Source organism: Macaca thibetana, chromosome 8 (assembly GCF_024542745.1).
Source record: "Macaca thibetana thibetana isolate TM-01 chromosome 8, ASM2454274v1, whole genome shotgun sequence".
Taxonomy (NCBI): Eukaryota; Metazoa; Chordata; class Mammalia; order Primates; family Cercopithecidae; genus Macaca; species Macaca thibetana.
In genome coordinates, this window is record NC_065585.1 from 9,547,134 (window position 1) to 9,574,672 (window position 27,539).

Consider the following 27,539-nt stretch of genomic DNA (forward strand, 5'->3'; position numbering starts at 1 on the left):
ATACAGCGGTGGCGCTATGATATCATAATGGTGCTGAGAAATTCCTGTCACCTATTCAATGATCCTGACCCTGGGTAAGTCTAGCAAATGTGCGTATTTATGTCTTTGTTTTTAATTTTAAAAAAAGGTAGTCTTGGTGTGGTGGCTCACGCCTCTAATCCCAGTTCTTTTGCAGGCCAAGGTGGGCAGACTGCTTGAGCCCAGGGGTTCAAGATCAGCCTGAGCAACGGGGTGAAACCCCATCTCTACTACAAATACAAAAATCAGACAAGCATGGTGGCACATGCCTGTAATCCCAGCTACTCCGGAGGCTGAGGCACAAGAATTCCTTAAACCTGGGAGGAGGAGGTTGCACTGAACTGAGATCACGCCACTGCATTCCAGCCTGGGCGACAGAGGGGAGAAAAGAAAAGTTTACAAAGTAAAAAAAAAAAAAAAAAAAAAATTAAAATCGATAAAAGTATATAGAATAAGGATATGAAGAAAGGAAATATATTTGTACAGTTGTACAATGCATTTGTGTTTTAAGCTAAGTATTATTACAAGAGTCAAAAATTAATAAAAACTGCAAGTTTATAATGTAAAGAAGTTACAGGAACTAAGGTTAATTTATTATAGAAGAAAGAAACTTTTTAATGAATTGAGTGTAGCCTAAGTGTTTAGTGTTTATAAAGCCTGCAGTGGTGCATGGTAATGTCCTAGGCCTTCACAGGCACTCACCACTCACTCACTGACTCACCCAAGAGCAACTTCCAGTCCTTCAAGCTGCATTCATGGTAAGTGCCCTATATGGGTATACCACTTTTTATCTTTTATACCATATTTTTACTGAAGTTTTTCTATGTTTACACATGTTTAGATACAGAAATACCACTGTATGTCCACTGCCTGCAGTATTCACTATAGTAACATGCTGTGCAGGTAGACCATACAGCCCAGATGTGTAGCAGGCTATATCATGTAGGTGTGTAAGTACACTCTATGATGTTCACACAATGACAAAATTGCCTAAAGACACATTTCTCAGATCATATCCCAGTCGTTAAATGACGCATAACTGTATATCAATCCCATAACAGATATGGGAACAGAACTAACAGAAACGAGCAGTGAGCCTCTCACACGAATGTACCAGGGTTAAGAATATGCACTTGGCAGTCACACACCTGTTACCATTTTATCAGCTGTTTGGTCACAAGCAAGCACCAGAAACTCTTGGTTATCTGATCTCCTCATCTACAGCAATACTATCAGCTTTAGAGTACTGTTGTCAGGACTGATGTGTTCAAACAACCTAGACTGTAAGGCCTTATAAAATTTATGGAAACAGTGCCAGGAATACAGTATTCACTCAGCAAATGTGGGGATGGGAGACTTGCTTTGCTAGGATATTTAGACTACATATTGAAATATCTGTGGATATTTATGTTTTTAAACAAAATCTGAGAAGGACGTATTTATAAAGGGTACAAATCTTTGAGTTAGAATATCTGACTTAGAATTTCATCTTTCCACTTACTGTATGATTTCTGGCAAATTACTTAATTCTGTGCCCCTTTTCTTCATGTATACAATGAAAACAATGCCATATACTTCATAAAGTTGCTGGGATACTCAAATGAGATGGTGTATACAAAGTCTTATCAAGCATTTACCACATGCCGGTCTGGGCTATGTAAGTGTTAGGTCTACCCTCAACACACTAAAGGGTACAAATACGATATACAGGCTTCCACCAACAAAGACCAGTTGAGAGTCAAAGTTCAAAGGCTACTCAATACTTACAAGTTATAGAAGAATAAAATTTGGTATTGAAAGGAGCTGGGCACATTCCTCAGCCCCGGGCTCAAAACTCCCTGAGCCTAGCACAAACACATCCCATCCTCCCATCCCACCACCATATATCTCTCAAACTCCCTGAGCCCAGTATAAACACCACCTGGAAAGTCTCCGATAAGGGGACAGCCGTTCAAGGTTACTGAAAGCGCAGGAGCCAAAAGAATTTCTTTGTTCCCCTACAACTTTCGGGCTATAAAAAGCAAACGCTCGCATTGTTCAGGGCCCTCTTGTATACTGTGTAAAGGAGGGACCAAGTTCGAACTTGTAGTAAAGATCCTTGCCGCTTGGCTTTGACTCTGGACTCTGGTGGTCTTCTTTGGGGAACAAACAGTCTGGGCATAACATCTGGGGGCCCGTCCGGGATTCCCCAAGCCCACCAGACCCCTGGTCAACGGATCTGCTAAGATCGATCTACTGATAGGTGAGCTGGCTCGTCTCCGTTTGTCTGTCTGTGTCTGAGTGTCTGTTCTGAATCTGAATCTGTGACTCGCGAGGTCTGAAACTGAAGCTGGCACAGTCCTGGCGGACGCGCTATAGGACAGCCAGTGGAGACCGGTGGGAGACGTCCCCTGGCTCTCTTCTGATTTAAATTGCGATCTGAGTTGCCGGAGCGCGTTCGCGATCCGGGCAACAGCTGAATCTGACCCCGGTCCCCGGGTGCGCGCTCGCTGTCTGAATTGCCCCGGTCCCCGGGTGCGTGCTCGCTGTCTGAATTGCCCCGGTCCCCGGGTGCGCGCTCGCTGTCTGAATTGCCCCGGTCCCCGGGTGCGCGCTCGCTGTCTGAATTGCCCCGGTCCCCGGGCTCCCGGCTTCCGGCGCCGCGCTCCCGGCCCGGTCCCCGGGCTCCTGGCTTCCGGCGCGCGCTTCCGGCGCCACGCTCGCGGCCCCGGTCCCCGGGCTCCCGGCTTCCGGCGCCGCGCTTCCAGCCCCAGTCCCCGGGCTCCCGGCTTTCGGCGCCGCGCCTGCGGCCCCGGTCCCCGGGCTCCTGGCTTCCGGCGGGCTCCCGGCTTCTGGTGCAGATTTCCTTTACAGGGATTCTAACCCACATTCCTTTACAAAAAGAGACACAGAAAGTGAGACTGGGGAGAGGGAGAGATGAGTGAGAGAGAGACCATAAGAGACAGGAGAGGGAGAGAATGAGTGAGAGAGAGACCATAAGAGATGGGAGAGGGAGAAAGTGAGAAGGGAAATCGGAAAGAGAAAGGGGAGGAAACGGCAGACGTGGAGAGTCAGAGAGAGAGACAGAAAGAAAAAGAGACTGAGTGTGAAGGAGAAAGGACACGGGATGACAGAGAGAAAGAGAGCGCACGCGAATGAAAGAGCAGGAGAGAGCAGGCGGAGGGGAGGCAGCCGGCACTCACGGGCCTGCTAAAAGGGAAAGTAACTTTGAGGGGTCGGCAGGGCGGACGCAAAGGTGTACTTCGCGGACTAGCCCCCCCCCAGCCGCCTGACTCCACGGTGGCTTTACCCCTCCGGGAAATAGGACCCCCAGATGACACAGGAATCCCCAGGCTCCAGTACTGGCCATTCTCCACCAGTAATCTGTATAACTGGAAAACTCAGAGTGCTCGGTTTTCAGACAACCCCAAAGATCTACTGGCTTTACTGGATAGTGTCATGTTCACCCACCAGCCCACTTGGGACGATTGTCAGCAGCTCCTCCGAATCTTGTTTACCACGGAGGAGCGAGAGAAAATACAGGTAGAAGCTAGAAAGCTGGTCCCGGGGGACAACGGTCAACCGACTGCCAACCCCGACCTCATAAACGCGACCTTTCCTCTGACCAGGCCGGCATGGGACTACAACACGGCAGAAGGTAGGGGACGGCTACGCCTTTATCGCCAGACTCTAATGGCAGGTCTCCGGGCAGCTGCTCGCAAACCCACTAATTTGGCTAAAGTATATTCTATTCTGCAAGAAAAGACAGAGAGCCCAGCCACCTACTTAGAAAAATTAATGGAAGCTTTTAGACAGTACACCCCCATAGATCCAGAGGCTCCAGGAAGTCAGGCAGCTGTTGTAATGTCATTCGTAAATCAGGCAGCCCCAGATATTAAAAGAAAACTCCAGAAATTAGAAGACTTGGAAGGAAAGCGGATTCAGGACCTCCTTCAGATAGCCCAGCGGGTTTACAATAACAGAGATACTCCAGAAGAAAGGCAATTTAAGGCCACTGAAAAAATGACCAAGGTCCTGGCAGCAGTAGTACAGAAAGAGCATCTACAGCCAGAGTACACCCAACCCAGGCGGCCCCCCAAGGCATAATAATCTGAAAAAAGACCAATGTGCCTACTGCAAGGAGGCTGGCCACTGGGTAAGAGACTGCCCCAAAAAGAAACAACGAGGACAGGGACCCCCTAGGTCTACACCCGTACTAGTCACTCAAGATGAAGACTAGGGAAGACGGGGTTTGGATCCCCTCCCCGAACCTAGGGTAACTTTGCAAGTGGAGGGGTCCCCGGTCCAGTTCTTGGTCAATACGGGAGCACAGCACTCAGTCTTAATTAAAACTAATAGAAAATTATCCTCCAGGTCCTCGTGGGTACAAGGGGCCACAGGAGTTAAAAAATACCCATAGACAACACAAAGAACAGTAAACCTCGGAGCCAAGAATGTAACCCATTCTTTCCTGGTTATCCCTGAGAGCCCCTGTCCCCTATTAGGGAGAGACCTGCTAACTAAAATAGGAGCACAGATCCATTTCCTCCCTGAGGGGCCCATCGTGACCAACTCCCACAATCAACCCATGTCCGTCCTAACTATAACCCTGGAAGATGAGTACCGGCTCCACCAGGAGCAAACGGCCCCTGACCAGGACATAGCAACCTGGCTCCAGCAATATCCAGAAGCTTGGGCGGAAACGGGGGGCTTAGGACTAGCAAAACACCGTCCTGCTTTATTTGTTGAACTTAAACCTGGGGCAGACCCCGTGCGGGTACGCCAATACCTGATGCCCCTAGAGGCCAAGAAAGGAATTGCCCCGCATATCCGCCGGCTCCTTGACCAAGGGGTCCTCCGCTCATGTCACTCACCCTGGAATACTCCATTGTTGCCGGTACAAAAACCTAATAGTGGAAAATACAGACCTGTACAAGACTTAAAAAAAAATCAATAAGAGGGTTGTGGACATACATCCAACTGTACCTAACCCATATACCCTCCTGAGTACCCTAAACCCTAAACATCAATGGTACACTGTTTTAGATTTAAAAGATGCTTTCTTCAGTTTGCCTTTAGCCCCTCAGAGCCAAAAGCTCTTCGCCTTCGAGTGGAATGACCCTGATAAGGGCATAAGTGGCCAACTGACATGGACCAGACTGCCGCAAGGATTCAAAAACTCTCCTACCCTGTTCAATGAGGCCCTCCATGAAGACCTGGGATAACTTTCCTGCCCCCAACGACCTTAAACCCTGCCTCGCTGCTGCCCAACCCGGACCTGGACGCCCCACTCCACGACTACACCGAGATACTAGCTCAGGTGCACGGAGTTCGAGAAGACCTGCAAGATCGCCCACTTCCTGACGCCGACTTCGTCTGGTTCACTGATGGGAGCAGCTTCATGCATCAGGGCCAGAGGTACGCTGGAGCGGCAGTGACTTCAGAGACTGAGGTAATCTGGGCGGAACCCCTGCCCCCAGGGACATCGGCCCAGAAGGCCGAATTGATAGCGCTCACCCAAGCTCTTACCTTAGGGGCGGGGAAAAAGCTGACGGTATATACAGACAGCTGATATGCTTTTGCAACAGCGCATATACATGGGGCCATTTACAGGGAGCGGGGGTTACTGACGGCTAAAAGAAAAGAGATAAAAAACAAGCAAGAAATCCTAGCCCTGCTAACAGCCCTATAGAGGCCAGAAAAGTTAGCCATTGTGCATTGCCCAGGGCATCAAAAACTAACTACTCCAACTGCTCAAGGCAACTTTCTGGCGGACCAAACTACAAGAAAGGTAGCAAAGGCTCCCAGCCAACTCCTTGCACTCCAGCTCCCTGACCCGGGCCCCCGGGACTTGCCATATTTCCCTGATTATTCAGAACAAGATCTCCAGTGGATTGACAAGCTTCCCCTGAAACAGATCCAGAATGGGTAGTGGACTGATACTAATGACCAAACCATCCTACCAGAAAAATTAGGACAACAAGTGTTAGAACACATCCACCGAACCACCCACCTGGGTGCTCGGCGGATGATAGACCTGATCAAACGCTCTAAGCTCAAATTCAGACATACAGCCGAGATGGCCAGCAACATCGTGACAAGTTGCAAAGTCTGCCAGCTTAACAACGCCTATCCCCAATCCCAGGCTGCAATAGGAACAAGGCTCAGGGGAACCAGGCCCGGTATCTACTAGAAAGTAGATTTTACTGAGATAAAGCCAGGAAAATACGGCCTTGCAGAAAATTCATCAAGAAATCTGGCCCAAGCTGAAAGAACTATATGAGACCGGTCCCCCGCCGACACCCCATCCGTACCAGCCGGGAGACTGGGTCCTGGTCAAGCGACACCGACAAGAGACCCTAGAACCCAGGTGGAAAAGACCACTCCAGGTACTCCTAACCACACCCACCACCCTGAAGGTAGAAGGCATCGCATCGTAGATCCACTACACCCACGTCAAGCCAGTGGACCCAACCTCCGATCTTCTGGGACCAATCACGGCGGCGGCTGAAACACTGGACGCGTGGACTGTGGACAGAGCTAGAAACAACCCCTTAAAACTCACCCTGCGCCGGCAGCATAACTCACTGCAAACATGCAGTTAGGTAGTCTAACCCTAACGTTAGTCGCCCTAGTGGCCGCTGGGGAAATCACAAAACCAGCTCATAATCCCTTTGTCTGGAGATTCTGGCTTTATGAAAACCGAACCCACCCTGGGCAACCTCATAAGCCCGGAAAATTATTGGCCAGTGCTGATTGCCCTTCCTCAGGGTGCAACAGCCCAATTCTACTAAATTTTACTGGTTTTCAAATAGCCAAACCTATGACACCAATAATATGCTTTGAGTTTGATCAGACTAAATACAATTGTAAACACTACTGGTAGCACCAAAATGCCGGCTGTCCTTATAACTATTGTAACATCCATAGACCCCGTTATTGGGGAGAGAGAAAACAGTTAGACCCTAAATGGCCCTTCCGTCGTAGACGGGATAAAGACTTTTCATATACATGAATAGTTAGAGACCCCTGGAACTCCCGCTGGACCACACCTCAACATGGGGCTGTATACTACTCCCCCTCCTCCACATGGCCTAGCAGTCACCTCTATCTGTGGCGAGGCCTAGTGCAAGTACTGCCCCTGGTCCACGGGAATATCCAACAACAAGAAAACAGACTAACACAAGACTTACGTCCTTTCTCCTGGTTAAAGTTATTACAAGAAGGACTAGAACTTGCTAACCTTACAGGACTTCATAGCCTGTCTGGCTGCTTTCTGTGCGCCACTCTAGGGCGTCCACCGCTAACCACTGTCCCTCTGCCATGGGGATCCTCTACCTTTGCCCAAGCTAACAACCTCCGAAACCTCTCGTATGCTCCTATCCTGAACGTGCCCCTATACCTAAACCCCAGTCAGGAAAAGTTTCCCTACTGTTTCTCAGGAACCAATTCCAGCCTCTGCAGCATCACTGCAACGCCCCCTAATATCACCTTAAGGGCTCCATCAGGCATATTCTTCTGGTGTAATAGAACCTTATCTAAGAACCTACCTAGTCCTTCTGTTAATAACCTACTGTGTCTCCCTGTCACATTAATTCCCCGGTTGACTCTACTAACTGCTGGCGAGTTCCTAGGGTATACCGGTAACTGGACTAGTGCTGTTATTCACCCAGACCCTAGACCAAGACCTGCACGAGCCATATTTCTCCCCCTCATTGCAGGAATCTCCCTCACCACATCCTTCATTGCGGCCGGACTGGCGGGGGGAGCCCTAGGTCACACCCTCATAGAAAGTAACAAGTTGTACCAACAATTTGCCGTTGCTATAGAGGAGTCGGCTGAGTCCCTTGCCTCCCTTCAGCGGCAGCTCACGTCCCTAGCTCAGGTAACCTTGCAGAACCGGAGAGCCCTAGACCTACTCACTGCAGAAAAAGGTGGTACATGTATATTTCTAAAAGAAGACTGTTGTTTCTACATAAATGAATCAGGACTTGTAGAGGACCGGGTCCAACAGTTACGCAAGTTAAGCACTGAAGTAAAAACTCGGCAGTTTGCTTCAGCTGCAGACCAATGGTAGAATTCCTCTATGTTTTCTCTGTTAGCCCCCTTCCTTGGACCCCTGCTAAGTCTACTATTTCTGCTTACCGTAGGACCTTGTGTTGTTAACAGAATTTTACAATTTGTTAAAGAAAGATTTAACACTGTACAACTCATGGTCCTCAGAGCCCAATACCAACCTGTAAACGCTGAAACAGAATCAGACTTATAAGACCCAAGATTGGCTCTAAAGATACCTGAAGAGAAGGGGGGAATGAAAGGAGCTGGGCACATTCCTCAGCCCCGGGCTCAAAACTCCCTGAGCCTAGCACAAACACATCCCATCCTCCCATCCCACCACCATATATCTCTCAAACTCCCTGAGCCCAGTATAAACACCACCTGGAAAGTCTCCGATAAGGGGACAGCCGTTCAAGGTTACTGAAAGCGCAGGAGCCAAAAGAATTTCTTTGTTCCCCTACAACTTTCGGGCTATAAAAAGCAAACGCTCGCATTGTTCAGGGCCCTCTTGTATACTGTGTAAAGGAGGGACCAAGTTCGAACTTGTAGTAAAGATCCTTGCCGCTTGGCTTTGACTCTGGACTCTGGTGGTCTTCTTTGGGGAACAAACAGTCTGGGCATAACAGTATGAGCAAAAACAAAAGTTTTTTTTTATATCCCTATCTACCTCAGGACCAGAGTTAACAAATAAGAGAACCTATGTGTTCAAAGCTTGACTGGCACTGGACGAGTTCAAAAGTGAATTTGTGTTTCATCAAAATCGCCTCATAGTCCATATTTTCTTATGCTTCAGAATCACTCTAAAGCCAATATTTTGTTTTGTGTATATGTCTACCTTTATCTTCCACTTAGAATTTAAAACATAAAACAAAAGGTTTCCACGTATTTAGGACAACATTCTCAACATAAGAAACACTAATTTTATGTATCAATGAACATCAAGGTAATATTAACAGAAGAGGTAATATGAAGCTCTGTTTTGCCTCTGGTAACATTTACTTATTTGTGGGTAAATATTTCCTTGGAAAATAAATTACAGCTAAGTCATTATTCACAGGTAGGAGTATGAAGTTGTTAGAAAACAGGAGAGTTACTACTTAGAAATTGAAATGTTCTATGAATAGGAAACAAGACTTTTGATAGTTTCTTCTCCAGGCACTGACAATGTAGGATACTTACACAGTTCCAATGTAACTTTGGGCCTTAAGACTAAAGAGTCACAGACTTTGAGGCCATTGTTCCTCCTCAAAATATACTGAACATTTAAGTCAAATTTTTAGACTAAAATTTCAGTTTTTATTTCCCAAGCCTGATTTCTCTAACATTACGGTAAACTTGGGTAGGGTAATACAAGCTGGTTGCTAGAACAGATCTGGCTTCTCCATTTAAACACATACAAAAAGAGGGCAAGCCAAATTAACCTCTCTAGCTGACTGCCATACTTTTCCCAGAATATACGAATGTGGAAGGGAATGATTTCTGCTGTGGGGTCTGGTAATAAAGACTGACTCTTACCTTTGGGCTGGGGTGCTATAGCTGTTATCATAGGAATCATAACTCTGTTCATCATAAGCAGTGCCATATCCATCATCATAGTCCTAAAACATAATAGGAGAAGTACAAAAACATTCAGAGAAGTTTCTAAAAAGAAAGAAGCATTCTGCTTTTAGTGAATTTCCATTAATTCAGCTAGCATTTAATTATATGTCTACTTATAATGCAAAGAAAAATATAGGAGGGACTTTAGTGAAAACGGTGAAGAACCTCCACACATTCTCTCTACAAAAGCCAAGAAAGAACAATTGGTAAAAATGGTTAGAATCGCCATTTTCAGAACCCTGGAAATTAACCAAAAGATTGCAGAGATCTAGAAAATGTTGTCTTTTTTCTTTTTTTTTAAATGGCTGAATCCTGGTAAGAACAGTGAGCTTTGTGCTCTTCTAACTTGTTTTATTCCCATGCCCCACTCCCCAACTCTGCAGGAACCTTGAAAACCAACAGCCACAATCACCAGGAGTCTGGATGCTGCTAGAGGGGGCAGAACAAGGCTGGAATTCTGACAAAACCCCATTCCTAGCCCACTGTCTTCTTCATTTGACCTGACTCAGACTTCACCCCTTGCAAAATGCCTTTTTCCTCAGGGTATCTGAACAAAATACTTAGAGGCAATTGTTTGACATTTCTGTTGCCTGAGGTAGTGAAGAAAAACTGAGCAAACAATGGGCTAATCAAAAACCTTCAAAAGAAAAGTAGGGAATGAGGTGTTCAAAACAGGCCTTGTAAAGCTCTGAATTATTCCTGGCAATCTAGAAGGCTGGGACCATTCACAGTACCACATCCATGCCCAGAAAAGACCTGATAGCGCTCTGAGCTCTCTCTTCTGGCTGACCTTGAGGTTAAGCATGAGTCCCAATATTCACCCAGACGCCCTTGGCAAAGATTAGAAAGTTTCCAGGCATTTACTAAAATCTCTGCCCAATCATTAGCTGACTAGTAAACTAACACAGAGGAGACTTCAACAGCAACACACAAGAAATAGAGACTTTATAAGATTAGTTTAGAAAAGGCACTAAACAAATAACAAAAACAAACAAGAAACCCTGGAAAAAATTTATCTCCAGAGTTTACACATTAAATGTTCAGTTTTAAACAACAAAAAATTGAGACATGCAAAAAAACCCACAAAAGTATGTCCCTACACAAGAAAAAAAGCAGTCAATAGAAACAGTCCCTGAGGAAGCTGAGACATTGGACTTACTAAAGACTTTTAATTTGGTTATTTTCAATACAGTTGACACTTGAACAACACATATTTGAATTGTGTGGGTTCATTTAGTGCAGGTTTTTTTCCAACTAAAAAATACAGTATTCATAGAATGTGAAACTCATATATATGGAAAACCAACTTTTCAAATATATATGTTCTGCAGGGCTCATTATGAAACTTGATTATGTGTGGATTTTGGTATACAAGGCGATAGTTGTGTAGTCAAGGAATTAAATAATAGCCTTTCTAACCAACTAAAGTTTAAGAACAGTGTCTCATCAAACAAATAATACAGATATAGAAAACATAAAAAATAATCAAAATAAATTCTTAAGTTGCAAAGTACAATAACTAAAGTAAAATACTCATTTTAGAAGCTCATCAGCAGATAGAATTAGGATGAAGAAAAAAGTTAGTCATCTTGAAGATGGATGAGTTGAGAAAATCCAGTCTGAGGAAGAGAAAAAAAGATGAATGAACAGAGTATCAGAGACCTATGGGATAGCATCAAATGTATGAACATATATGAGCATATACATACTGAGAGATCCAAAGGAAAAAACGTGAGTAGATTATTTTAATAGAGAAACAATGGCTGAAAACTTCCAAAATTTAATGAAAACTGTAATCTACACATCCAAGAAGCTCAATAATCTCCAAAAAGGATAAACTCAAAGACCCAAATGTAGACATGGGTATTGTCAAACTGCTGAAAGACAAAGACAAAGAATCTTGAAAGTAGAAAGAGAGAAGCAACTTATCACATTCAAGAGATTTTTATAATATTAGCAGCTGATTTCTAACAAAAACCATAAAGGCCAGAAGACAACGGGAAGTCATATTAACAAGAAAAAAAAAAAAAAGATTGTTAACTAAAATTTCTCCATCCAGCAAAGCTATCCTTCAAAAATGAAGGAGAAATTAAGACAAAGGTCATTTGACTCCACATTAAAAAAAAAAAAACCACAACAACAATAGCAAAACAACATTGGTAAATTCTTAAGTAAATATAAAAGATAGTATAAACTTTTAAAAACATTTCTTACTCTTTTCCTTCTATCTGATTTAAAAGACAAATACATGAAGAAATAATTATAAATCCATGTTGATGGGTACGCAATGTATAAAGATGTAATTTGTATGACAGTAATAAGACAAAAATGAGTGGAGAGAATGGAGCTATTAAAGAGCATTTTTGTGTTGGTTTAATTATGAGAAAGCAATACAAATAATTTGAAAATAAGAATGTAGAAAAAGAAACAACAAATAAAGTAGTGCAGTGAATAAAAAGAAAACATTTAACACAAAAGAATGAAGTAAGGTACAAGAAAAGACCTAAAACATGTAGAAAACAAATGGCAAGATGGCAGGTATAAATCCTACATTATCAGTAATTACATTAAGTGTAAAAGGATTAAACACACCTACTAAAAGGCAGAAATTAGCATCATGGAAAAAATGATCCAACCACATGCTGTCTACAAGAGACACACTTTAGGTTCAAACATAAAAACAGGTTGAAAGGAAAAGTATGGAAGAAGATATTCCACAAAAATAGTAACTAAAAGAGTGCTACAGTAGCTATAATACTAACATTAGACAAGAGACTTTAAGACAAAAATTGTTATTAGAGAAAAACGACATTTTGAAAAATGATAAAAAGATCAATCCATCAAGAAAGTAAAATAATTATAAACACATATGCGTATATATAAACATACACGTAACAACAGAGCTTCAAAATACATGAAGCAAAACTACCAGAATGAAACGGAGAAATAGAAAATTCAACAATAATAGTTGGGTACTTCATTAATACACTTTCAGTAATAAGTAGAATACCTAGAAAGAAGGCCCAAAAAGAAAAAAAAACATTTGAACAACAATACAAATCAATTATACCTAACAGACATTTATAGAGCACTCTACTCAAAAGAAGCAGAATACACATTCTTCTCCACTGCACATGACACATTCTTCAGGACAGACCATAAGTCTTCCCTGATCAAAATTTACTATAAAGCTACAGTAATCAAAATAGTGTGGTATTATAAAGTTTTCAACTTTGTAAAACAAATATTAATATGAAGGATGGTGCTGTCTTTGTAGGAGTAAGAAATAATTTATTTACATATGATCACTAATATTTAAAAACACCTTTTTTAGAAAAGAGCAACTGAATATTTGTCAAAGAGCTATATGTTTTGTACTTTGATGACAATGTATAATATAAAATGATAGTCATTAAATGGAGGCAGAGGAATAATAGAAGTCATGAATATGATTATAACACAATTTGCAAGCCAGTGTTCTTCATAGTAGCTAAAGGTAGATTACTAATTCCACTATGATCTTCCAATAATTAATCAAGGAAGAGAAAGCTATCAGACAACAAACAAATACTTTGAGATGATTTTGGTTATTAGGTAAGTAGCAAAATGCAGACATTACAAATAATTCTTATGAATTAAAAGAAGCTGGAAGCTCCTAATGGAAGGAAAATTTGATTAAATTAAACCTTCATCACTTAGCACCCATGCCATTTCTGGCACTCTGCTAGACACTATGGTTGGAAAGGAGTCTAGTAAGTAGTGGGAGACAGATGACAGACAACTAAAGAGATAACTATAATTCTACAAGTCAACTGCTGAGTCAAGGGTAAGCACTGAGGTGGGATAGACCAGCCCAGTTAGGAAAGAGAAAGTGGAAGAAATTTTCCCAGGTGTATCAATGCTAGAAATTAGTTTCAAACTACAGAAAGTAGAAGTTGCCATTAAAATAGTGATTAAAAATTAGTATTAGGCAGAACGAACAGCAGGTGCAAAACAATGGAGGTACAGGAAGACAAGAACTAAGCTCATTCAAGGAATCAAATAGCTTGTTATGGTTCCTCTGTATGGTGCAAATGGAAGAGGAGACCCAGAAAATTAAACATTAGCTCATGAAGGACCAAGTTAAGGAATAAGGATTTGAATTTGGATGACATCATTCATGTTGTGTTTATGAAATATCTCTTGGTGTGTGGGCATGAAACAGAAAGGGTGAAGATGAAGGTTGAAACTTGCAAACTAGGTCACCGCATTGTGCATACAGTTTGGCAAAATGAAAGATCATGGTTTCTTTAGTAATGTTAGTTTGAAAAGAATATGCTTCTTCAAATAAATAATTCTATTTCTGTGCTTATTTGAAGAATCAAGATTGTAAATGATTAGAATTATAAAAAATAAAATATTAAGCAGTATACTGTTTTAATCCTACAGTTATGACACTCATTCCTTACTCAATTATTCTGTCAGATATTACAATACTAGCAATTTATTTGAATTTTCAAACTGTTTAGGTCTTTGAATTACTGACTTTGATATTTTTACACTGAAGATATTAAGAGATTAAATTTGCAATTTTCACAAGATTTCATTCAGGAGGATTTCGCAGTTTGATTTGGCCATGCTGGTGAATATTTTGTACTTCCATTATGACGAGTATTATTTGTTCAGTGGACAACACTTGAAACACACAGGGAAGCATGAAGCAGACTGCAACAGGAGAAAAGGAGGAAAAGCTGAGTGTGACTGCAAATCAGTGTCCAAGTTTCCAGGCAGAGAGCACAGGGAATTCTTGTTGAACATCTACTATTTTTACCACAAGGAAGGAGAAGAGGTCACTGGCTGAGAACAACAGTGAAGGGGGATTAACCAATAAACAAATGATTCAGCAAATGATTAAAATGAGGAAGAGTAGAGAGTAGTGGAGCTAGGTAACAGCCTCTAAACCTTAAGATTTTTTTTGTCTGAGGACTGGGTGATCTGAGGGTTTAGCAGGCCTCCCTTTTTTCCCTAACGCTCCCATCTTCTTCCAGTGTTCTGAACCACTGGTTGCTCATTTTTTCTTATTTACATAGTTTTGTATTATAAAATTCTTCAGTAGATGTTTCTGAGGCTAAGATAGAAATTTAAAAAAAGTGAATGCATTATTTGCTATGATTCAACAGATAATTGAGTGGAATCAAAGTATAGAAGGGGATGTCCAAGATTTAGATCAAGCACACATCTAAGCTTAGAATCTATTCTTGAAAAGCTTGCCAAGACCTGGGATGAGGAACTCACTATGCTTCACTGCTGGCACTGCTCAGATATGCTGAAAGATTTTCTTTATATTTGAAATTTTTGTGTAATTTTTCACATTTCCATATTTGCTCCTAGAGAACCCCATTGTGACAAGCCCCAGTCTACATGTCAGACTCATTTTTCTGCAATGTGTTCTGTGCCTCCCATGCAATGACTATTTCTACTTCATGTGCTGTTTCCTATGAGTCTCTGGCCTGCCCTCTCTGTCTAGTGAATTTTTCAAGGTGAAGTTAAAATGAGAGCTTCCAATTCTGTTATAACTTCTCAATCCCATGAAAACCGTCTATGACACCTTTGTTACGCCAACAATGGACCTAACATATATACTTCTATTACTGGGCTGCATAGGATATGCCTTGCTTTTGCCTCACCTACCTTTCTGAATATGGATTGTGTCTTATTAATTCTTTCACACTACCACACCAGGCACAGAGTAGCAACAGTGCCTGGAACAGAATGACGACTTAAAAGATGATCATTACATTGCTGGACTGAATGTCTCTAGAGGCAAAGCAGGCCAAATTCTTCTTTGTTTAGTCCTCTCACCTCTTTCCTGAATTTTCCTCAGCTGGTCCATATATCCCCAGAGCCTCTAGCCATTCATCAGATGACCAAAAGTGAGGAAATCTGGCAGTTTAAAGTTATAAGCAATCTAAGGAATTTCCTCTGGAAGAAGCTTAATAAAGCTCCTTTACTAATCCTAGCACTTTGGAAGGCTGAGGTGGGCGGATTGTTTGAGTCCAGGAGTTTGAGACCAGTCTTGGCAACACGGAGAAATCTTGTCTCCACTAAAAAAACACAAAACTTAGCCAGGCATGGTGATGGGCACCTGTATTCCCAGCTCCTCAAGAGGCTGTGGTGGAAGGATTGCTTGAGCCCGGGAGGCGGAGGCTGCAGACCAAGGCCGCGCAGGGCCAAGACCATGCCGCTGCATTCCAGTCTGGATGACCAAGCAAGACCTTATCTCAAATACATACATACATACCGCACCCCTATGTTGTCAAAATATACTGCAAAGATGTTTTATCCCTTTCCTTGCACTTTAAAAATCAGGCCATGCACTTGTGAGCAAGGCAGTGCTGGAGATACAAGAGCTCTCTAATACTGTGGTGAGAATCCATCAGTCCACACACAACTAGGAAGGCATTAACATCTGGAGAAAATCAATGCTTTCTGCTTTACCATCCCATTGTCATCCAACTAGCCAATGAGTCTATTTTTAATCTCCCTAAATCTCTCTTACACCCATCCCCCCTTCCTCTACATTCCTAATGTGAATCATTTCATTCAGAATTATTAGATTCATCAGAATCATTCAGAATTCTTCAACTGGACTAGTCAGAGACCCTAACTGATCCTGGATTTCTAATGCTTCCTTATCTAAACATTCCTCCAAAATTATACACCTAGAATGCAAATCCTCACTTGTACTGCTTCCCTGCCTGCTTAAAATCTCCATTCCGCACTCCTTTGTCCTGAGAACAATAGGGGGAGATTAACTAATAAACAAAGATACAAGAGAAAGAACAAATTCCTAAGCCTCTCACAGTTCTGCCCACAGTAACTCACCCGGGGAGGCGCCTGCCACTGCTGCTTGGTGCTGTGGGCCTCAGCACCTGCGCGATGACCCTGCAGCAGCTGTGTCCTTTCACCCGCAATTCCTCTGCACGGGCTGTTTCCTCTGACATCACCTTTTTGGTGAGCAGCAAGAAGAACGCAGGCTGAATTATCCCTCTCTCCTTCCTGCGTCCATGATAACTAATAACTTGTATATTCACAGCTCCTGTAATTTCTTTGCATACAGTTATAGACTAGTAAGTCTGTAAGGTCCTTAAGGGTAAAAAGCAGACCTTTTCTCTTGTATTCCCAGTGTCTAGCACATAGGAGGCATGTGGTCACGTTTGTTGAACAAATGACAAAAAGAACTAATTAATGACAAGTGGCAGGAAATGTAGTTAAGTGCTTCTTTAAGAAAAATGCAACTTGAGGAGATACTGTATAATAAAATGCAGTATTACAATACTGTAAAATTTGATGACAAGAACTCACCTATATCATTTTCTGTCAAACATTAAGTATCAGTCTTAGATTCCCTGCCCTCAGCAGAAAATTGCCTATGGAACTCTGTATTCTACTTCTGAAATCAGAACATTATTAAAAACTGAACAAACATGGATGAGAAATTAGTATTATAAACATAAATAATGTTTGCCTCATTAAAAAGACTTGCTTATTCATCAAATCTGACTTTTCAGCTTAGAAACGGCACTGAGCCGGCAGTGGCGAGCTGTCTGCTTGGCGGATGCCAGTGGTGAGCTGTCTGCTTGGCGGATGCCAGTGGTGAGCTGTCTGCTTGGCAGATGCCAGTGGTGAGCTGTCTGCTTGGCGGATGCCAGGCTACAGGAAGGGAAGGTGTGTTCTTACACAGGTGGAGATTCTTCATTTGTCATTCCTGACCTATAAAACTCAAACCGACACATGGACAAACACCAGAGAAATCTTGCTTTGAAAAGAAGAGATTTTCCAGAGTAAAGGAAACAGTATGACCTATTTAATTCTATTTCTGTTACAAGTAAAATCACATGTAAACCTGGAAAAAATCATTTTAAATGAACAGATGAATTTAAAAAAGTGATTTTTAAAATACTGTTTCAGTTTTGAGTCGTTTTAAAAGAATGTAATTACGCTATCTGACATCTCACTTTAATTGGGAAACTGGTCACTTCAACATGGAAAAAGTTTTCATATAAAACACAGTGCTAAAAGCTTAGTCTTATAATTTGATTGAGTTTAAAGAACAAACATTAACTGAAAACAGTCTTTTCAGAAATTCAGTTTTCACTGGGGTTCTGGGTAACAGTATCCGGGTTGATGTAGTATCACCTCTGAGACGCATTAAGTAGACTATGAGCACATCACAAAGTCAACTAAAGATAAAAATTACCATATTAACAATTCTAAATAAGAATCTTTCTCCTATCATTTAAATAAGTCATCATTTAAGAATTAAATCACATGCCCAGTTGTTTACTTTAGGGCTGTGAGGAAAATATTACGTGACTTCTAGACAATACAACTTCTTTGCATCAGTCTTTGGAGTCTGATGACTATGTTCAAATTCCAGATCTGCTACTTACTAGCTGTGTGGCTTTGGGGAAGTCACTAATCTCTCTGAAGCCCAATTTCAAAATTTGCAAAATGGTAATCATAATATACCTCCTGGTTGTAGCCAATGGTTGTGGGAAGATTAGCCAAAAAATACTTATGAAAATTGTTTGGCACAGTTCATACCTAATAAACGTAGTATTTTTTTTTAGCTAAAGACCTATTCCTTTTAACGGTCTCAAGCTTTCAGACCAGAGAAAAATCAAAGCTATCCAGGTATTTGACTTTTATAGAATAAGATGAATTCTTAAAACTTTCTCTAAAATGTGATGTCTACATTTCCATCCTGCAAATACTTGTATTAACTACTTTGGATTTTAGGTAATGACTGACCAAGATTAGCTGCCATTCTATCCACATCTGAATATAGCCTTTTAAAATATGTCTGTGTCAATCATTCATAGGATCTCTTCTCTTAGTTCATATCCAACTGAGATAGAATTTCATTTGTTTAATTTGTCAAGGTGCTGAAAAATACACTGACAGAAAAACAAAATAACAATGAAGTCAGAAATCCTACGAACAAGTGAAGGGAAAACTAACTGTAAATTTAAAAATTAAAGAAAATGAAATTAAACCAGAAATTCCACAAAGATAGGAAAAAGGGGGAATAACTAAATTTCATTGGATCCATATTAACCTTGCATCATGCTACAGATTTTTATGGACATCTTTCCATCTATCCTGGGAAGCAGATGTTGCTGAATGCTGACTATGTGTCAGGCACTGTGCTGAGCACTGGGGACATAGCATCCATCACCAACAAAACAAAATGAAAATCTTTGTCCTCATGGGGAAGCAGATAAACAAAACCAATCAAAATATATGGTATATAAGACAATGAGAGTGTTGGGGAGGTTTGAGAGTTTAGACACTGTGGCCAGAGAGGTCCTTTCAGATAAGAGACTTTGAATACAAATGTGAAAGCCATGAGGGAGCTGGTCACACGGATTTTAGGGGACTAGTGGGAGAGTATTTCAGATAGAATGAACAGCAAGCATAAAGGCCATGAGGCAGAGGAGTGCTGTGGTTTGCATGTTTGTGTACTTTCAACATTTATGTTGAAACTTAATGTCCATTGTGGTGGAATTAAGAAGTTGGGCCTCTTGGAAAGTGCTTAAGACATGCAGGCTCTACTCTTATGAACTGGTTTAATGCCTTCGTGACAGGCTTCAGAGAGCTGCCTGACCCTCCAGTCCCTGCCATCCATTTTGTCCATCCGCCCTGTGAGGACACTGCAAGAGGCACCATCAATGAATCAGAGAGCAAGCCTTCACCATTTAATCTGCAGGTGTCTTGATCTTGGACTACACAGCCTCCAAAAATGTGAGAATACATTTCTTCTATAAATTATCCATCTAAGGTATCTAATTACATCTCATTATTATAGTTTATTAATATTATAATTTTGCTATAGCAGCAGGAATAGAGTAAGACAAGAAGTAAAAGTGGAGTGAGCTGGGAGAGAGGTGTAGGGACCAGACCACGTGGAACCTCTGGGCTTTAAACGAGCAAGGTGGCCATGAGAGACTCTGTGCTCAGGGTCCTTTCCATGTGGTCCAGTCTCTTCATGCTTTGCTGATCTAACTTCCAGCACACCAGTTCTTTCTCCAGCTCTGTCTAATCTGCTACTGAACCTATCCATGTAGTTCTTTTCAGTTACAAAATGTCTATTTTTCTATACATTCCAGTTCAGTTTAAATCATCAAATTTATTTTTTAATTCCTTTTTTATAATTGAGTATAGTTAATATCTGCTATCTGAGTCCACTGTGTCTACTTCTGTACTTTTCCTTAGTTTTTTATTATAGTACCTTCTTGTATGCCTGTAATTTTTTATTGAATATCAGCAATTACACATGAAAAAAATAATTTCAGGACTATGTTGCTATATTTCTTCAGAATAGAATTGGCAAGTCTAGGTTAACCTTAGTCCCACAAAGGACTGCTATGATTGGAAGCTGAGTATCAGTGTGTTCTCTGGAAGTACAGCTTCTCTGGGATCCATTCCACAGCAAAGGGGATTTATCAGTCCCTTCACCTAAGTGGGGTGGACCCTTAAGGCCCATTTTTAAAAACTTCTCTGGGCTCTAGGTTTCTTTTAAGACTCAGTTCACATTCTCACCTACCTTCTTTAGAAACTGGCAGAAGCTCATAGCAGTCTTTCTCACCAGGGTTCCACCAGAGAACGAAATCTGATGTCCTAAGACATCCACTGTGTATAAAATGAATCAATGTCTTTCCTCTGTATCTAGAATGATACTAGTTATGTGCCATTCTTAAGAGAGTTGAGGAAACAGTCACACCAGTCATTTTTCATACTACGTGATTCAGAGGAAAACTGCCTTTCATTTTCATTTTCCTTCAAGCTGTTGGCCCAGTTATTATTATTTTTTAACCATTTTAGCTTCCATGCCTTCTAAGAATTTTTTGTTTATTTGTTGATTGTTTCTTTCACCTTTTGTAGTCATGCTCAGCAAGAGTCTGGAAGCTGACTTTCATCAATACCCAATATGTATTATTGTCCATGTCTCCCAGCAGAACTGAGTCTCCACGAGAACAAGGGCTTCATCTGCCTGTCTACCACTGTGTTCCCAGTGCCTGGCACGGGGTGAGCGTTTCATTAGTCATGGATTTATACTGATTCATTCACTCTTCCAAGGGTTCTTCCTTGAGAAGAACAACAGCCCCTCTTTGAATGATGGGCCAGATGAGAGATGCCAAGTGTCTTTAGTCCCACTGTGAAGGGGAAATGGCTCCTGGCCCACCAAAAGGCACGTGTAATTCAAAGTGCAGAGGCTTCTGTACAGGGAAAATGTTAAGAACAGGCTATCAGAGTTGTATAAAATTTGCATTAAGATTATTCTCTGCTCTGCTTTTAGACTTACTGAGGAACTGTCAGATTACCACGTGGTCTAATAACAGATCTGCTTGAAGGAAGATGTGTTACTCTGTTCTAAATAAGAGCAGCTGGTCTATTTAGTCTTATCAATTCTCTTAACTCACAAATTGGTCATATTTTTAAACTTTTTATTCAAGCATAAAATAAGTCATAAAAAGGTACAAATCCTAAGTACACAGCTTTGTGAATTCTTACCAACTGAGTACAACCAAGCTACACAGCAGGAGTAAAAAAGTAACTGATGCTCAGATCCAGAAATGGAACATCAACAGTTGCCAGAAGCTGCCCTTGTTCCCTCTGAATCACCATCTTCCCACGAAAGTAACCACCATCCTGACTCTCAGCACCATCAATGAATTTTGCCTGCTTTGAGCTTTATATAAATGAAATCAGAATATCTACTATTTTGTGCCATTTTTCCTTCATTATTATGTGAGATTCACCGATGTTGTGTGTAGCAACACTTGATTTATTCTTACTGCTTTAAAACACTAAATTATTACACTATAATTTGTTCATCCATTTTACTATTGATAGACATTTTGCTTCTTTCTAGGTTTTGCCTACAGGATTCTTACACACTCTTCCAGTGCACCTACATATGCATCTCTGGTGAGGAATTACCCAGAAGCAGGACTGCTAGGTCCTGGGGAGGGCTGTGCTCATGACAGACAGCCAAATGTACCAGACAATTTTCCAAAGTGGCTGCAGCACTGTACATTCCCACAGCAGTGCATCAGAGTTCCTACTATGCCACATCCCAGTCCACAATTTAAAGTACCTTTTTAATTTTAGTCATTCTAGCACATGTGAATAGTACTGGATATTATAATTTTTATATATTACTGTCTAACATACAGCAAGAGTATGCCCTGAAAGACTGAGCTACACTGGTAAACTGAAGAACTAGATTTCTGCGCCAACAACAATAAAATACTTATATACCACCTTTTATGGGTCAGGTATCAAGTACTTTCCACAAGATAACTTACCTCATCTTTATAACCTAACAATCTCATGTGATAAGCCCGAGTATTTCCGTCTTTGAATTAGCAACTGAGGCACAGAACAGTTAAGCAATCTGAGTAAGGTCACACAGCAATTAAAGACAGGTCAAGGACTGTAAAGTCAGTCTGGCTCCCAACTTTGCTTTTAACTCCTATGATACACTGCCTGGCCCTATAAAATTGAGGGCCAGACCCTGTACTGTAATGAACTCTCCAGGATAATGCCACACTATAAGAACACATCACGATGGCCAGCTGGCCTTCCACTTCTGTCACCCAGCCCGACAACGTGGTTCTATTTTAAATCTGCTTTTTTATTTTATTTACTTTTAACCACTACGGTCCTGATTCCACATCCTGTTATATACCTCACACTCTATTCTACCTATAAACAGAATTAATAGAATAAAAATGTATAAAGATAAAGATGATAATAAACCTCATCAATAATGGACATCACCAAAATTCTTCTGGCTGACTGAAGCACACTAAGATTCTCCCTGTGTCTACACCTTTAAATATCACATAGAGTCTGCGCAGGGAGACCTCTTGGTTCCTCCTACCTGAATGCTACTCATCCCCTTCCCGTTTGGTTTAAATGTTATCTCCTCTAAGTGCTTACCACATTCCATCAAGCAGTTCTCTCTCCTGTTTGTTCCTCCCTATTCTTTGTACATGTCAATTATAGGTGTTCTAATTCTCAAGCTTAACTGTTTTGTCTCTGCATCAGGAAATCCAGGCTGGGCACAGTGGCTCACACCTGTAATCCCAGCACTTGTGGAAGCCAAGGCAGGAGGGTTGCTTGAGGCCAGGAGTCTGAGACCATTCTGGGTAACAAAGTGAGACCTTGTCTCTATAAAAAATAAGAAAATTAGCCGGGCACAGTGGCACACATGGGGTGCCAGCTGCTCAGGATGCTGAGGCAGAGGATCGCTTGAGTCCCGGACGCTGAGACTGCAGTGAGTTGTAACTGCGCCACTGCACTCCAGCTTAGGTGACAGAACAAGACCTGTCTCAACCGAAAAAGAAAGAAATGTAACATTGAGTATTTACTATATACTGGGTCCTGTAGATCAAAAGGCATGGCTCCTACCTACCATTAATAACTTAGACTATAATGGAAAGTAATCAGAAAAATAAAAGAGTACTTACATTACTCTAAGATAAGTACCTTAAATAAGATGTATACTTGTGGATCCAAATAACAGACTGACCAACTAAAATACACAAGTAATTATGAAAGAATTCAAAGTGAGGGTGATAACTACTGCAGGAGATCAGGCATGCCAACCCAAAATATGCCACTTTAGCATAAAGATTATTTTGAGCTGAAGCTAATTGAGAATCAGCAGATTAAAAAAGCTCTCTGCCCTCTTATATCTGCATCAAAGCAAGACATAAATTTATAAAGGTAAAGGTTTCCCTCCTCCCCTTTCTACCAGGAGGGACCAAGGTTGATCACCAAAAACAAGTTTATTTTGTTAAATTTATTTTAATTTTGCAGAGACAGGGTCTCAATATGCTGCCCAGCCTGGTCTTGAACTCCTGGCCTCAAGCAATCTTCCAACTCCGGCCTCCCAAAGTGCTGGGATTACAGGAGTAAGACACTGAGGCTCACAAAGATAACTCTGGACCCTTATTAGCCTGAGATGCCAACAGAGGAATCTACATAACAAACTTCCATTTATTTACCTTTCCAGAATTTGCTCTCCCTAGAGACTTACAGTCCTTTGCCTTTGTCTATCTAGTCATTTCTGCAAAAATTTACTGTTCCTTACGGAAGATGCTATATGAACCAGAGTTCTAAGCCACCTCTTTGAGATTTACTAATTCCCTGAGTATCTCTCACATATATATAAAATATGCATGTCAAAAAACTTATTTTTCTTTTGGGTGCATTCCAGCTAAGAACTCAGAAGGTAGAGAGAAAATTATTTTTCCTCCCCAACACTATGTTCCTTCTTAGACTCTAATCTACTTAAAGGCAGAGACCGTGTTCTATGAATGCTGGTGTAAAACTAACGTGGCAGGTTCTTGCAGAAAATTCATTGGTTCACAAGTTCCTTTCCCTGCCTCTGCCCTAATTCACCGGAGGAATATGTTACATCTGTCACATCAGCTCAAATAAAACCATCATAGCTCAACAAACTTGGACGGGCAAGCCTGATTATGACAGCAAAATTTGCTTTCCATGCCTTAATGACATTTTCACTTTAGAGCTTTCCGCTACCTTGATAAGGTGTTTGGTTGTTGTTTTAAAGTAGGAAGAAAAAAAACCAAAACCAAAAAAAACCTTCCACACTCGGAAGTTTTAAATCTGAACTTATTTCCTAAAGTCTTACATTTCTAAAATAAGTCAACCTTTCAAGCAATTTAGGCAAAAGATTGATTTGTGAGGCTTCTGATAGACATTTCAAGTAAATTGCACACTGCTTTTACCCTGGCTTCTGGTAAAATGAATATGAAAAATTATAGAACCTTCATCTTTTTATCTAAAATAAAAAGGTGTCCCTAGGCTTTTCAATTCCATTTAAAATGCATTTTCATAAATAACCTTTTCACAATCTGTACTGTTTTAATTAAATTTCTCACTGTGGAAAACAAGATAATTGAAGCAGTTTTGAGATTAGTTAACTGTCAAATATTATGTGAGTAGTCACTGCATTGGGGAAATTTGCCGTCAGTACAACTCTCGTCTCTACAAAAATCTCCAAACTAGTCATACAGTTAAAGCTTCAGGTGAGCTCTAGCTTTCTAAAAAAAGTGAGAAGGATTACTTCCTTGAGTCCTTAAATAAAATCCACATTAAATAACAACATGTATACTAAAAAATACATTTTGTTTCCCCTAAAGACCTTCATTGATGTTCCTAGTCATCAAAATTTCAGAAGAGTTTATTCTTATCACAAAGAGAAAACAGTGGTCCCTCTATTCCCATGTACAGATGAGGGCACCATTTATGGTAGCAACAGTGGTTTCTTCAAGACAACTTTCATCTTACACAGCCTTAGTGAGTCATGACACTGGGGAACACACAGACAAGGCAGGCCTGCTTGTACAACAGGAGGTTTAGATTTCTGCTCCTATTCAAAACTATCTCTTTGACTCTTTAAACCTGGATTAAGTTAACCAATGGCAGCTGTCCTATGAGGAAATAACATATCCTGCAGTAGTTGCAGAAGGATTGGTAAAACCAATTATTCCTTAATCATGTATCGCTTGTCCAAAATTCTGTATAATAACTTTTATGTCCAAAGAGATTAAATAATTTTTCCCATTTGTTAGCTTCTCCGTTAGAATACATCTAGAGCCAGAACGCTGGCCTTCGAATTCTAGCTCTGCCCTAATAGGCTGTGTGACTTTGAAAAGGTACCTAGTGACTCTCTTAAGTAGGCACTACCATGACTCAGGAGACGATTTAAGGACGATTCCACGCTCTGTTCAACAAACATCTTATAGTTAGATAATCAAAGAACAAAAAATATCTGCCGAAGAAAACAGGTTCTGTATTCTTACAAGCTTGTATGACTACATTTAAAATGCTCTAGCATACTTACCTTTAAAGGTGATTAACCCATCAGCTCAGCCTCAAATGCTTAGAATTGATTACACAACATTGAGATATCAAGAGATATTAGTGAATAATAAGTACTTCTTATGAATAGAGAGCTGATGCAATCATAATTAAATGAGTTAGAAAATAGCATGATTAGAATTCCTAAGGCAATTTTAGTTTATACATCTTAAGGGATGGCAAGTCTGTATTTTTTAAATCTCATTTTGTAAAACACTTTTCAAGATGTTTTAGAATTCAAAAGGCTCACAGCTACTCACTTTTAGCTTGTTTCTACCATCATTAAAACATGTATTTGTTTATTCCGTAACTTACTTTTCAATTAAAGGTTTCTATTTGATGAAAACACAATTTTTATTTCAAAAACCATCTTTAGGGTGAGAGTGGAAACAAAGTTTTGACAAAAATACTCAATCCACTGCAGACTTTTTAAGTTGGAAAGAGGTTAAGAATGTCATTTAGACTAACCGCTATCTATGTATCATCACCACTGTTTTGCAGATTAAAAGAAAATTCAGGCCCAGAAAGCTTAAATAGTGTGCATGAAAACACAACAGACGGTCACTCTGAAGAGAAGGGAGGTTAGAAACCAAGTACAGCCACACACCACATAACGACATTTTGGTCACTATGGACCACATATAGGACAGTGGAGCCATAGATTATAATACCACATTTTTACTGTGTCTTTTCTATGTTTAGATATGTTTACAGACATAAATGCCACATGTGTAGCAACTGTCTACAGCATTCAGTACAGTAACATGCTGTACACGTTTGTTCCCAAAAGCATAGAGCCTAGGCGGGTAGTGGACTCTACCATCTAAGATGGTCTAAGAACACTCTACGGTGTTCACACAATGATGAAACTGCCTAATGATGCATTTCTCAGAATTTAACTCTGTTGTTAAGGGATACATGACTGTATTTTGCCTCTCAGAATAATAATCTTTATATTAAATTGCATTGTCTTTCATACTTACCAGTTCACAAAGTGGACCATGTTATGTCTGCTAAAACTTGTTTAAGATATTCAATTTTATTTCACTAAGTGTGCTGAAAAGTAGACATAACACATGGCATGACACGGAATTAGTTGGCATTGACAAAGGCCATGTTATCCATCCTCCACACATTTACTTAGTATCTCCAAAATGTCAGGTCCTGTGATAGACTGGGTATACTAAGATAAAACAAAGACACAGTTTCTTCCCTAAAGGATCCCACAGTCTACTGAGGACGAGGACAAGTAAGTAAACACAGAAGTGGGTACAACTTGTTAAAGGGACATGAAAGATGCTGCTAACTATGCTTGATTAGGTCCAGAAGGCTCCACGATCAAGGACTACAAATAGTAAACAGAGTTGGCATGGACAAAACAAGAAAGCGCATTCAAAGAGAGCCAAGAGCTCAGGAAAACAGACAGTTTACAGTTCCTGCTATGTTTAAGGGACTGCAATTGGGATAGACTGAATGCAAAATGACAGTCAGTTAGTCAACAGGAGAATGAACGGCCTCAGGAAGGCCCTTAAACACAATGCAGACGAGTCTCAAGTTTATCCTGAAGAGACTAAGATCCTTCTAAAATTTTCAACTAGTTCTCTTCCTTGTGGGGGGAGATGGAGGGCAGTAGCATATTCAATGTTAGATATTAGAAAGTACACTGGAAGTAGTATGAAGAATACATTATTTAAGGAAAGGAATGAGCTGGAGCAAGACTACAAGCAAAGGTGCAACTGAGGAGGCTATGACAACCTCTGTCTGTTGTGCATCCATCCATCCAAACTACCAGTATTTATTAAGTGACTACTATATGTTAGGTGCTAGGAATAAAACAGTGAACAAGAAGAGCATCGTAACAAAACCAGCGGCAATGCAGATGAGCTTGAAATCAAACAGCTATTCATGAGGAACAAGTGAAAAGACTTGGTAGCTATTTGAAT

The 27,539-nt window shown here is 40.9% G+C and overlaps 1 protein-coding gene across 3 annotated transcripts in view; it reads right to left on the bottom strand.

Annotated features, from left to right (window-relative positions):
• Window positions 1-27,539, bottom strand: part of KHDRBS3 (KH RNA binding domain containing, signal transduction associated 3) — a 201,778-nt gene that overhangs the window by 46,108 nt on the left and 128,131 nt on the right. For all 3 annotated transcript variants that reach the window (XR_007728260.1, XM_050801567.1, XM_050801568.1), the window contains exon 7: window positions 9,571-9,653. Coding sequence is in view for 2 of the 3 variants with exons in the window: in XM_050801567.1 (XP_050657524.1) it covers window positions 9,571-9,653 (83 nt within the window). In the remaining variant the exon portion in view is untranslated. The remainder of the gene's footprint in view (window positions 1-9,570; window positions 9,654-27,539) is intronic.